This window comes from Leucopleurus acutus (genome assembly GCF_964270905.1).
Source record: "Leucopleurus acutus genome assembly, chromosome: 20".
NCBI lineage: Eukaryota > Metazoa > Chordata > Mammalia > Artiodactyla > Delphinidae > Leucopleurus > Leucopleurus acutus.
The window spans coordinates 37005480-37019257 of NC_139162.1; the positions used below are offsets into that span (position 1 = coordinate 37005480).

Sequence of the window (13778 nt, forward strand, 5' to 3'; positions counted from 1 at the left end):
CCGTGCACTGCAACGAAGAGTAGCCCCTGCTCGTCACAACAGAGAAAGCCCACACACAGCAATGAAGACCCAATGAAGCCAAATAAATAAATAAGTAGACTAGAATAGCCGTTTGTATAATAACTACATTGTCTTACAAGTAATATGTAAAAATACATTAATATAGCTTTATCTCTTCATTTGTAGCCTACTAATAAGTCTGTAATTTTCTACATTGTGTATATATATGTTTCTATTAATTTTAAACCCCATTGATACAAAATAGAAAAATTTTGCCAATTTGTTTTCAGATTACTGAATCTGGTCATTTCTATACAAGTATTTTTGAATTGCTTGTAATCTCTTTTTTTTTTTTGAAGTCAAATCACCCTTTATTCTTCTATTCTGCACTTGATGCACTTGGTGCTCGGTAGGTTGAATCAAAAATGATTTTCTTTTTTTTTTTAACATCTTTATTGGGGTATAATTGCTTTACAATGGTGTGTTAGTTTCTGTTTTATAACAAAGTGAATCAGTTATACATATACATATGTTCCCATATCTCTTCCCTCTTGCGTCTCCCTCCCTCCCACCCTCCCTATCCCACCCCTCCAGGCAGTCAGAAAGCACCGAGCTAATATCCCTGTGCCATGCAGCTGCTTCCCAGTAGCTATCTACCTTACGTTTGTTAGTGTATATATGTCCACGCCTCTCAATTGCCCTGTCACAGCTCACCCTTCCCCCTCCCCATATCCTCAAGTCCGTTCTCCAGTAGGTCTGTGTCTTTATTCCTGTCTTACCCCTAGGTTCTTCATGACATTTTTTTTTTCTTAAATTCCATATATATGTGTTAGCATACGGTATTTGTCTTTTTCTTTCTGACTTACTTCACTCTGTATGACAGACTCTAGGTCTATCCACCTCATTACAGATAGCTCAATTTCGTTTCTTTTTATGGCTGAGTAATATTCCATTGTATATATGTGCTACATCTTCTTTATCCATTCATCCGATGATGGGCACTTAGGTTGTTTCCATCTCCGGGCTATTGTAAATAGAGCTGCAATGAACATTTTGGTACATGACTCTTTTTGAATTTTAGTTTTCTCAGGGTATATGCCCAGTAGTGGGATTGCTGGGTCATATGGCAGTTCTATTTGTAGTTTTTTAAGGAACCTCCATACTGTTCTCCATAGTGGCTGAACCAATTCACATTCCCACCAGCAGTGCAAGAGTGTTCCCTTTTCTCCACACCCTCTCCAGCATTTATTGTTTCTAGACTTTTTGATGATGGCCATTCTGACTGGTGTGAGGTGATACCTCACTGGAGTTTTGCTTTGCATTTCTCTAATGATTAATGATGTTGAGCATTCTTTCATGTGTTTGTTGGCAGTCTGTATATCTTCTTTGGAGAAATGTCTATTTAGGTCTTCTGCCCATTTTTGGATTGGGTTGTTTGTTGTTTTGTTATTGAGCTGCATGAGCTGCTTGTAAATTTTGGAAATTAATCCTTTGTCAGTTGCTTCATTTGCAAATATTTTCTCCCATTCTGAGGGTTGTCTTTTGGTCTTGTTTATGGTTTCCTTTGCTGTGCAAAAGCTTTGAAGTTTCATTAGGACCCATTTGTTTATTTTTGTTTTTATTTGCATTTCTCTAGGAGGTGGGTCAAAAAGGATCTTGCTGTGATTTATGTCATAGAGTGTTCTGCCTATGTTTTTCTCTAAGAGTTTGATAGTTTCTGGCCTTACATTTAGGTCTTTAATCCATTTTGAGCTTATTTTTGTGTATGGTGTTAGGGAGTGATCTAATCTTATACTTTTACATGTACCTGTCCAGTTTTCCCAGCACCACTTATTGAAGAGGCTGTCCTTTCTACACTGTATCTTCCTGCCACCTTTATCAAAGATAAGGTGTCCATATGTGCATGGGTTTATCTCTGGGCTTTCTATCCTGTTCCATTGATCTATCTTTCTGTTTTTGTGCCAGTACCATACTGTCTTGATTACTGTAGCTTTGTAGTATAGTCTAAAGTCAGGGAGCCTGATTCCTCCAGCTCTGTATTTCGTTCTCAAGATTGCTTTGGCTATTCGGGGTCTTTTGTGTTTCCATACAAATTGTGAAATTTTTTGTTCTAGTTCTGTGAAAAATGCCAGTGGTAGTTTGATAGGGATTGCATTGAATCTATAGATTGCTTTGGGTAGTAAGAGTTATTTTCACAATGTTGATTCTTCCAATTCAAGAACATGGTATATCTCTTCATCTAGTTGTATCATCTTTAATTTCTTTCATCAGTGTGTTATAATTTTCTGCATACAGGTCTTTTGTGTCCTTAGGTAGGTTTATTCCTAGATATTTTATTCTTTTTGTTGCAGTGGTAAATGAGAGTGTTTTCTGGATTTCAGTTTCAGATTTTTCATCATTAGTATATAGGAATGCCAGAGATTTCTGTGCATTAATTTTGTATCCTGCTACTTTACCAAATTCATTGATTAGCTCTAGTAGTTTTCTGGTAGCATCTTTAGGATTCTCTATGTATAGTATCATGTCATCTGCAAAAAGTGACAGCTTTACTTCTTCTTTTCCGATTTGGATTCCTTTTATTTCCTTTTCTTCTCTGATTGCTGTGGCTAAAACTTCCAAAACTATGTTGAATAAGAGTGGTGAGAGTGGGCAACCTTCCTGATCTTAGTGGAAATGCTTTCAGTTTTTCACCATTGAGGATGATGTTGGCTGTGGGCTTGTCATATATGGCCTTTATTATGTTGAGGAAAGTTCCCTCTATGCCTACTCTCTGCAGGGTTTTTATCATAAATGGGTGTTGAATTTTGTCAAAAGCTTTCTCTGCATCTATTGAGATGATCATATGGTTTTTCTCTTTCAATGTGTTAATATGGTTTATCACATTGATAGATTTGCTTATATTGAAGAATCCTTGCATTCCTGGAATAAACCCCACTTGATCATGGTTTATGATCCTTTTAATGTGCTGTTGGATTCTGTTTGCTACTGTTTTGTTGAGGATTTTTGCATCTATGTTCATCAGTGATATTGGCCTGTAGTTTTCTTTCTTTGTGACATCCTTGTCTGGTTTTGGTATCAAGGTGATGGTGGCCTCGTAGAAGGAATTTGGGAGTGTTCCTCCCTCTGCTATATTTTGGAAGAGTTTGAGAAGGATAGGTGTTAGCTCTTCTCTAAATGTTTGATAGAATTCGCCTGTGAAGCCATCTGGTCCTGGGCTTTTGTCTGTTGGAAGATTTTTAATCACAGTTTCAATTTCAGTGCTTGTGATTGGTCTGTTCATATTTTCTGTTTCTTCCTGATTCAGTCTTGGCAGTTTGTGCATTTCTAAGAATTTGTCCATTTCTTCCAGGTTGTCCATTTTATTGGCATAGAGTTGCTTGTAGAAATCTCTCATGATCTTTTGTATTTCTGCAGTGTCAGTTGTTACTTCTTTTTCATTTCTAATTCTATTGATTTGAATCTTCTCCTTTCTTTTCTTGATGAGTCTGGCTAATGGTTTATCTATTTTGTTAATCTTCTCAAAGAACCAGCTTTTAGTTTTATTGATCTTTGCTATTGTTCCCTTCATTTCTTTTTCATTTATTTCTGATCTGATTTTTATGAGTTTTTTCCTTCTGCTAACTTTGGGGTTTTTTTGTTCTTCTTCCTCTAATTGCTTTAGGTGCAAGGTTAGGTTGTTTATTCGAGATGTTTCCTGCTTCTTAAGGTGGGTTGTATTGCTATAAACTTCCCTCATAGAACTGGTTTTGCTGCATCCCATAGGTTTTGGGTCATCGTGTCTCCATTGTCATTTGTTTCTAGGTATTTTTAAATTTCCTCTTTGATTTCTTCAGTGATCACTTCGTTATTAAGTAGTGTATTGTTTAGCCTCCATGTTTTTGTATTTTTTACAGATCTTTTCCTGTAATTGATATCTAGTCTCATGGCTTTGTGTTCGGAAAAGATACTTGAAACAATTTCAATTTTCTTAAATTTACCAAGGCTTGATTTGTGACCCAAGATATGATCTATCCTGGAGAATGTTCCAGGAGCACTAGAGAAAAATGTGTATTCTGTTGTTTTTGGATGGAGTGTCCTATAAATATCAATTAAGTCCATCTTGTTTAATGTATCACTTAAAGCTTGTGTTTCCTTATTTATTTTCATTTTGGATGATCTGTCCATTGGTGAAAGTGGGGTGTTGAAGTCCCCTACTATGAATGTGTTACTGTCGATTTCCCCTTTTATGGCTGTCAGTTTTTGCCTTATGTATTGAGGTGCTCCTATGTTGGGTGCATAAATATTTACAATTGTTATATCTTCTTCTTGGATCGATCCCTTAATCATTATGTAGTGTCCTTCTTTGCTACTCCAGCTTTCTTTTGGTTTCCATTTGCATGGAATATCTTTTTCCATCCCCTCACTTTCAGTCTGTATGTGTCCCTAGATCTGAAGTGGGTCTCTTGTAGACACCAAATATATGGGTCTTATTTTTGTATCCATTCAGCCAATCTGTGTCTTTTGGTGGGAGCATTTAGTCCATTTACATTTAAGGTAATTATTGATATGTATGTTCCTATTCCCGTTTTCTTAATTGTTTTGGGTGTGTTATTATAGGTCTTTTCCTTCTCTTGTGTTTCTTGTCTACAGAAGTTCCTTTAGCATTTGTTGTAAAGCTGGTTTGGTGGTGCTGAACTGTCTCAGTTTTTGCTTGTCTGTAAAGGTTTTAATTTCTCCATCGAATCTGAATGAGATCCTTGCTGGGTAGAGTAATCTTGGTTGCAGGTTTTTCTCCTTCATCACTTTCAGTATGTCCTGCCACTCCCTTCTGGCTTGCAGAATTTCTGCTGAAAGATCAGCTGTTAACCTTATGGGGATTCCCTTGTGTGTTATTTGTTGTTTTTCCCTTGCTGCTTTTAATATACTTTCTTTGTATTTAATTTTTGACAGTTTGATTAATATGTGTCTTGGCGTATTTCTCCTTGGATTTATCCTGTATGGGACTCTCTGTGCTTCCTGGACTTAACTATTTCCTTTCCCATATTAGGGAAGTTTTCAACTATAATCTCTTCAAATACTTTCTCAGTCCCTTTCTTTTTCTCTTCTTCTTCTGGAACCCCTATAATTTGAATGTTGGTGCGTTTAATGTTGTCCCAGAGGTCTCTGAGACTGTCCTCAGTTCTTTTCTTTCTTTTTTCTTTATTCTGGTCTGCAGTAGTTATTTCCACTATTTTATCTTCCAGGTCACTTATCCGTTCTTCTGCCTCAGTTATTCTGCTATTGATCCCATCTAGAGTATTTTTAATTTCACTTATTGTGTTGTTCATCGTTGCTTGTTTCATCTTTATTTCTTCTAGGTCCTTGTTAAATGTTTCTTGCATTTTGTCCATCCTAATTCCAAGATTTTGGATCATCTTTACTATCATTATTCTGAATTCTTTTTCAGGTAGACTGCCTATTTCCTCTTCATTTGTTAGGTCTGGTGGGTTTTTATCTTGCTCCTTCATCCTCTGTGTGTTTTTCTGTCTTCTCTTTTTGCTTATCTTACTGTGTTTGGTGTCTCCTTTTTTCAGGCTGCAGGTTCGTAGTTCCAGTTGTTTTTGATGTCTGTCTCCAGTGGCTAAGGTTGGTTCAGTGGGTTGTGTAGGCTTCCTGGTGGAGGGGACTAGTGCCTGTGTTGTGGTGGATAAGGTTGGATCTTGTCTCTCTAGTGGGCAGGTCCATGTCTGGTGGTGTGTTTTGGGGTGTCTGTGGACTTATTATGATTTTAGGCAGCCTCTCTGCTAATGGGTGGGGTTGTGTTCCTGTTTTGCTAGTTGTTTGGCATAGGTTGTCCAGCACTGTAGCTTGCTGGTCGTTGAGTGAAGCTGGGTGCTGGTGTTAAGATGGAGGTCTCTTGGATATTTTCGCTGTTTGATATTATGTGGAGCTGGGAGGTCTCTTGTTGACCAGTGTCCTGAAGTTGGCTCTCCCACCTCAGAGGTAGAGCCCTGACTCCTGGCAGGAGCAGCAAGAGCCTTTCATCCACACGGCTCAGAATAAAAGGGAGAAAAAGTAGAGAGAATTAGTAGAAGTAGGAAGAAAGAAAGAAAGAAAGAAAGGAGGGAAGGAAGGAAGAAAGAAAGAAAGAAAAAAAGAAGGCAAGAAGGAAAGAAAGGAGGGAGGGAGGGAGGAAGAAGGGAAGGAAGGAGGGAAGGAAGGAAAAAAGACAGAAAAGAAGATACAGTAAAATAAAGTATAATAAAGTTATTGAATTAAAAAATAATTATTTAGAAAAAAAAGGGGGACGGATAGAACCTTAGGACAAATGGTGGAAGCAAAGCTATACAGACAAGATCTTACACAGAAGCATACACATACACCCTCACAAAAAGAGGTAAAGGGGAAAAAATCATAAATATTGCTCTCAAAGTCCATCTCCTCAATTTGGGATGATTCGTTGTCTAAAGAAGGGAAGGAAGGAAGGAAGGAAGGAAGGAAGGAAGGAAGGAAGGAAGGAAAGAAAGAAAGAAGGTAAAGTATAATAGAGTTATTAAAATTAATTATTAAGAAAAAAATTTAAAAAAAACCAAAACAATGGATGGATAGAACCCTAGGACAAATGGTGGAAGCAAAACTATACAGACAAGATCTCACGCAGAAGCATACACATACACATTCACAAAAAGAGGAAAAGGGGAAAAAATCATAGATCTTGCTCTCGAAGTCCACCTCCTCAATTTGGGATGATTCGTTGTCTATTCATGTATTCCACAGATGCAGGGTACATCACGTTTATTGTGGAGCTTTAATCCGCTGTTTCTGAGGCTGCTGGGAGAGATTTCCCTTTCTCTTTGTTCTCACAGCTCACAGGGACTCAGCTTTGGATTTGGCCCTGCCTCTGCGTGTAGGTCGCTGGAGGGCGTCTGTTTTTTGCTCAGACAGGACGGGGTTAAAGGAGCTGCTGATTCGTGGGCTCTGGCGCACTCAGGCTGGGGGGAGGGAGGGGCACGGCGTGCGGGGCGGGCCTGCGGCGGCAGAGGCCGCCTTGACGTTGCACCAGCCTGAGGCCCGCCGTGCGTTCTCCCTGGGAATTTGTCCCTGGATCCCGGGAACCTGGCAGTGGCGGGCTGCACAGTTTCCCCGGAAGAGTGGTGTGGATAGTGACCTGTGCTCGCACACAGGCCCCTTGGTGGCGGCAGCAGCAGCCTTAGCGTCTCCCGCCCGTCTCTGGGGTCCGTGCTTTTAGCTGCAGCTCGTGCCCATCTCTGGGGTCCGCGCTTTTAGCTGCGGCTTGCGCCCGTCTCTGGGGTTCGTGCTTTTAGCCGCGGCTCGCGCCCATCTCTGGAGTTCCTTTAAGCAGCACTCTTAAACCCCTCTCCTCGCGCACCAGGAAACAAAGAGGGAAGAAAAAGTCTCTTGCCTCTTCGGCAGGTGCAGACTTTTCCCCGGACTCCCTCCCGGCTAGCCGTGGTGCACTAACCCCTTCAGGCTGTGTTCAAGCCGCCAACGCCAGTCCTCTCCCTGCGCTCAGACCGAAGCCCGAGCCTCAGCTTGCAGGCCCGCCCGCCCCGGCGGGTGAGCAGACAAGCCTCTTGGGCTGGTGAGTGCCGGTCGGCACCGATCCTCTGTGCGGGAATCTCCCCGCTTTGCCCTCCGCACCCTTGTTGCTGTGCTCTCCTCCGCGGCTTCGAAGCTCCCCCCTCCGCCTCCCGCAGTCTCCGCCCGCGAAGGGGCTTCCTACTGTGTGGAAACCTTTCCTCCTTCACAGCTCCCTCCCACTGGTGCAGGTGCCGTCCCTATTCTTTTGTCTCTGTTTTTTCTTTTTTTTCTTTTGCCCTACCCAGGTACATGGGGAGTTTCTTGCCTTTTGGGAGGTCTGAGGTCTTCTGCCAGCATTCAGTAGGTGTGCTGTAGGAGTTGTTCCACGTGTAGATGTATTTCTGGTGTATCTGTGGGGAGGAAGGTGATCTCTGTGTCTTACTCTTCCGCCATCTTCCCAGCACCCCCCCCGCTTGTAATCTGTTTATAACCACAGTTTTATTTGCTGTATAATTATACACAATAGCCAAAAGGTAGAAGCAACCCAAATATCTATCAACAGACGAACAGATAAACAAAATGGTATATACACATGATGAAGTATTTAGCCTTAAAAAGAAGGAAAATTTGACATATGCTACAGCATGGATGAGCCTTGAAGATATTATGCCAAGTGAAATAAGCTGGACACAAAAGGGCAATATTGTATTATTCCACTTATATGAGGTTAAACTCCTAGAGAGAAGTCAAACTCCTTAGAGAAAAAAAGTAAAGTGGTGGTTGCCTGGAGTGCAAGTCGGGGGATGGGGAGTTACTGTTTAATGGGCACAGAATTTCCTTTTGGAAAGGTGAAAAAGTTCTGGAAATAGATGGTGGCAGTGGCTGTAAAACGATGTAAATGTGCTTAATACCGAACCGCACACTTAAAAATGGTTAAAATGGCAAATTTTATGTTATATATGTTTTACCACACTAAAAATTATAAAAATTTCCTGATGTATCACTACTTATCTCTAAGTTGGCCATCTGAATCTAGTGAAATCCATTGATTCTAATAATTGTTAAATCTATTGCATCCAGAGTTTAGAGCCAGAAAACCCAAACCATAGCTTGGTCTTCCTGAAGTTTTCAGATGGCTAGACCGTGATGAACAGTGAATTTCATGAAGTCAGAATCCTTAAATGCTGATGTTCTCCTTGCCAACATTTACACTAATAGTTCTGTTGTATAAATTAGTGTTCAGTTTAAAAGATACATAGCTTTTTCTTTGAAATTTATGTATGCTTATGAAGAAGTATGGTCACAGGGAAACTCAGTTTACTAGAGTTTGCCACAGGAAAAGATAGAGAGATGCTTGGCATTGCTTATTATTTAATTAATTTTTTTCCTCTTTCCAAAATTAGACCAAGAAAGTATTCTATTTTTATGAATGATTCTAGTTCAGAAGTGGGTTTTATGTGCTTTTTGTTAATCTCGAAATTAAGTGTTGTTTTGATTGTCTTTGATAATGGAGCAGACCAGATTTAACTTTGATGTTTATAAGTAAGTGCTTGCCTTCCATCTTCCTAGTTCATTGTGTAAGAGGCATTCTATCTCTAGTCATTTTTCTTTTTTATTAAGGTAGAATTTACATAAAATTGACCATTTTAAAGCAAACAATTCAATGACATTTTGTACATTAACAGTGTTGTATGACTACCATCTCTGTCTAGTTTCAAAACATTTTTATCACCCGAAAAGGAAACCCTGTACTCATTAAGCAGTTACTCATCCACTCTCCCTCCTGGTAACCACCAGTCTGCTTTTTGTTTCTATGGATGATTTACCTATTCTGGATGCAAGCTTACTTCGTTTTATTGTGCTTTTGCTTTACTGCATTTTTTTTTTTTTTTAACAAATTGAAGGTTTGTGGCAACCCTGCAGCTAGAAAGTCTTTTGGCGCCATTTTTCCAACAGCATTTGCTTACTTTGTGTCTTTGTGTCACATTTTGGTAATTCTTGGAATATTTCAAACTTTTTCATTATTATATTCTGGTGATTAGTGATCTTTGATATTACAATTGTAATTGTTGTGGGGTGACACAAACTGTGCCTATATGAATGGGCGAACTTAATTGATAAATGTGTGTATTCTGACTGCCCCCCGACTGGCTGTTCCCCGTTACTCTCCCTCTCCTTGAGCCTCCCTATTCCCTGAGATACAACAATATTGAAATTAGGCCAATTAATAGCCCTATAGTGGCCTCTAAGTGTTCAAGTGAAAGAAAGGGTTGCACGTTCTCACTGTAAATCAAAAACTAGAAATGATTAAGCTCTGTGAGGAAGGCATGTCAAAAGCTCAGCCTCTTGCACCAGCTAGCCAAGCTGGGAATGGAAAGGAAAAGTTCTTGAAGGAAATTAAAAGTCCTACTCCAGTGAACACATGAATGATAAGAAGGCACAACAGCCTTATGGTTGATACGCAGAAAGTTTTAGTGGTCTGGATAGATGATCAGACCAGCCACCACATTTCCTTAAGCCAAAGCCTAATCCATAGCAAGGCCCTCTCTTCAGTTCTTTGAAGGCTTAGAGAGGTTAAGGAAACTGCAGAAGAAAAGTTTGAAGCTCGCAGAGCTTCATGAGGTTTATGGAAAGAAGCCATTTCTGTACCATAAAAATGCAAGGTGAAGCTGCAAATGGTGATGTAGAAGCTGTAATAAGTTATCCAGAAGGTCTAGATAAGACAATTAATGATGGTGGCTACACTAAACAACAGATTTTCAATGTAGACAGAACTCTCACAGCTAGAGAGGAGAAGTCAACGTCTGGCTTCAAGAACAGGCTGACCCTCTTGTTAGGGGCTAATGCAGCTGATGGCTTTAAGTTGAAGCTGATGCTCATTTACCGTTCCTAAAATCCTAGGGTCCTTGTGAATTATGGGCCTGTGCCCATAAATGGAAAAACAAAGCTTGGATGACAGCACATCAGTTTACAACATAATTTACTTAATGTTTTAAGCTCACTGTTGAGACCTAGTGCTCAGGAAAAAAGGATTCCTTCCAAAATATTAATGCTCACTGACAATGCACCTGGTCACCCAAGAGCTCTGATGGAGATGTACAGTGAGATTAATACTGTTTTCACGCCAGCTAACACAACATCCATTCTGTAGCCGACAGATCAAGGAGTTATTTTGAATTTCAAGTCTTGTTATTTAAGAAATATATTTCATAAGGCTATAGCTGCCATAGTTAGTGATTCCTTTGATGGATCTGGATAAAGTAAAGCCATTAAGAGTATTTGTGATTCATGGGAAGAGGTCAAAATATCAACATACACAGAAGTTTGGAGGAAGTTGATTCTAATCCTCATGGATGACCTTGATTGGTTTAAGACTTCAGTGGAGGAAGTAACTGAAGATGTGGTGGAAATAGCAAGAAAACTAGAATTAGAAGTAGAGCCTGAAAATGTACCTGAATTGCTGTAATCTCATGATCAAACTAACAGATGAGGAGTTGCTTCTTATGGATGAATAAAGAAAGTGGTTTCTGGAGATGGAATCTACTCCTGGCGAAGATACTGTGAAGATTGTTGAAATGACAATAAAGGAATTAGAATATTACATAAACTTAGTTGATAAAGCAGGGCAGGGTTTGAGAGAACTAACTCCAATTTTGAAAGAAGTTCTATTATGGGTAAAATGGTATCAAACAGCATTACATGCTACCGAGAAATCGTTCATGAAAGGAAGAGCCAGTCGCTGAGGCAGACTTCATTGTCTTATTTTAAGAAGTTGCCACGGCCACCCCAGCCTTCACCCTGATCACTCAGTAGCATCAACATCAATGTAAGACCCTCCACCAGCATAAAGAAAATGACTGAAGGCTCAGATGATGGGTAGCAGTTTTTAGCAATAAGCTTTTTTTTTTCGGTATGTGGGCCTCTCACTGTTGTGGCCTCTCCTGTTGCGGAGCACAGGCTCCGGATGTGCAGGCAGGCTCAGTGGCTGTGGCTCACGGGCCTAGCCGCTCCGTGGCATGTGGGATCTTCCCGGACCGGGGCATGAACCCGTGTCCCCTGCATCGTCAGGCGGACTCTCAACCACTGCGCCACCAGGGAAGCCCCAATAAGTTATTTTTAAATTAAGGTATATACATTGTTTACTTAGACATAATGCTATTGCACACTTAATAGACTACAGTACAGTGTAAACATAACTTTTGTACATACTATGAAACCAAAAAGTTTGTGTGACTCACTTTATTGCAATATTTGCTTTATTGCTGTGGTCTGGAACTGAACATGCAATATCTCTGAGGTATGCCTGTATTTCATATCAGTGGAGTCATACAATATGTGGTCTTCCATGTCTGGTTTCTTTCACTTAGCATAATGTTTTCTAGGTTAGTTCACGTAGCATGTATCAATACTTCACTCCTTATGATTGAGTAATATTCCTTATATGTATATAACACAATTTGTTTATCCACTCATCTGTTGATCCTTTAGTCATTTTTTATTAAAAACATAATCTAAAACCAGCTTATTCATTCGTACAGTGAACATTTATGAAGCATCCATTATGTGTCAGGCAATGTGTTGGGTCCCAAGGATGTAAAAATGGCCATCATTTATAATTATAATGTGATACCTGCTGTAGTAGAGGTGTAACACAGTGTTTATACAACATAAGGGGTGGAGTGGTTAACACTGCTTGACAGGTGGATCTAATTCATCTTGCAAGCAGATTTTTCTGATGGCAAAGAGAAGATTATATAGATGTACTTCGTTCATTATAACTGTAGATCTCCATATTTGAAATGATAAGGTAGGTTCTTGAGGAGAGTACTCTTTATGGTGTTCTACTACAGGTCACTGACAATAATTTTAGCTATTTTATTTCTAAGCTGTTTAGTCCCTCGTTATATATTACCTATGGGGATAAGTGTTCTCATAAACTAGTTCCTTGGTCTGCCTAAGAATAGACTAAGATGCAGATGAGAGGCTTTTAGAGATTTGGGTTAGACTATACTTACCACCCCAGATTGGTTATGTTCCAGTTGAATTCAGAGTGTATTAGCAGAACATAGGCAGCCATAAACTACCACCTTATATTTCTTTGAAGCCAACCTGCTAGAGGAATGTTGAGTCAGTTTCTGAGAAGAAGAAATTCTCTGTACATATTACTTTTCTCCTTCAGCAATCTTATGCTGTTAACTTCAGTGATGACACAGCTCTCTGTTCAGTTGTCAAAAATTGATAAATTAGTTTGAGATGTAGAACTGGAATGAGTCTTATATGAAAGCCTTGGAAATATAAAGTATGGTGGGAAATATAGAAAGAACAGATTTACTAGAAGAGAGTGCTAATGAGACATTAATGGGAGGTTTTTAAAAAAATTTTTCAGCCTACAACACAGCAGTCACCTCAGGATGAGCAGGAAAAGCTCTTGGATGAAGCCATACAGGCTGTGAAGGTCCAGTCATTCCAGATGAAGAGATGCCTGGTAAGAAGGACAATTGCAGTCTATGTATTCCTAAGAACACATATGCAGTGTTCTCTAAAGTTGTATAGCACTACTGCTTCTGGTAAATCTAATCTTCAGTCCCACTTCCCTCAAGCACTGCTTGGAGCAGTTTCAACAGATAGCCCTGTTGAAATATTTACTTACCATTATATTTATGTTTTGAGATTGTCTGTCTTCCCTACCAGAATGTAAGCTCCATGAGGACAAGAGACCCTGACTCCTATTTACACGTCACTATATTATCACCATACCCTATCTCACCTGAATTACTAGCCTCATTAGTTCTGTACCTCAGAACTGAGGAGTACTTGACATATAATCGTTGCTTAATAAATATTGGTTGAACAAATGGATTTAAATGCTTTCAACTTGAATTATTCAGCTTTTCCCCCCTATCTTGAAGGATTTTATTTCTGTCCTTAATAGATACATTTTTTTCAGGAACTACCTTAAAAATTAGACCTATTTATATATTTTCATATTCTGAAAGGGTAGGAGATTATCTGTGTAGAAACTATAAATTCTCTGGATTAAAATTTAAGAAATGGAACCAAATAGGCTGGTACTTCAAGTTGTAAGTTGCTGTGTTGATGATGATAATAATATCTTGCCTTTGTAAAGTGTCTTAGAGTTTCTAAAACTTAGTAATATGCTCTTTTAACCAATTGTATCTACTGTATTGCTTTTCTCGCAAACCAATTTGTAAAAACAAAACTCTTGGAATGGAGAAAATGGGTGAGCATGGAGCTTGCTATTGCTTGCTTCTGTCTTT

General features: G+C 39.4%; 1 protein-coding gene across 2 annotated transcripts in view; it reads left to right on the forward strand.

Annotated features, from left to right (window-relative positions):
* Positions 1–13778, forward strand: part of VPS35 (VPS35 retromer complex component) — a 41430-nt gene that overhangs the window by 3166 nt on the left and 24486 nt on the right. For both annotated transcript variants that reach the window (XM_082863442.1, XM_082863443.1), the window contains exon 2: positions 12887–12985. In XM_082863442.1, coding sequence (XP_082719568.1) covers positions 12887–12985 — 99 coding nt within the window. The remainder of the gene's footprint in view (positions 1–12886; positions 12986–13778) is intronic.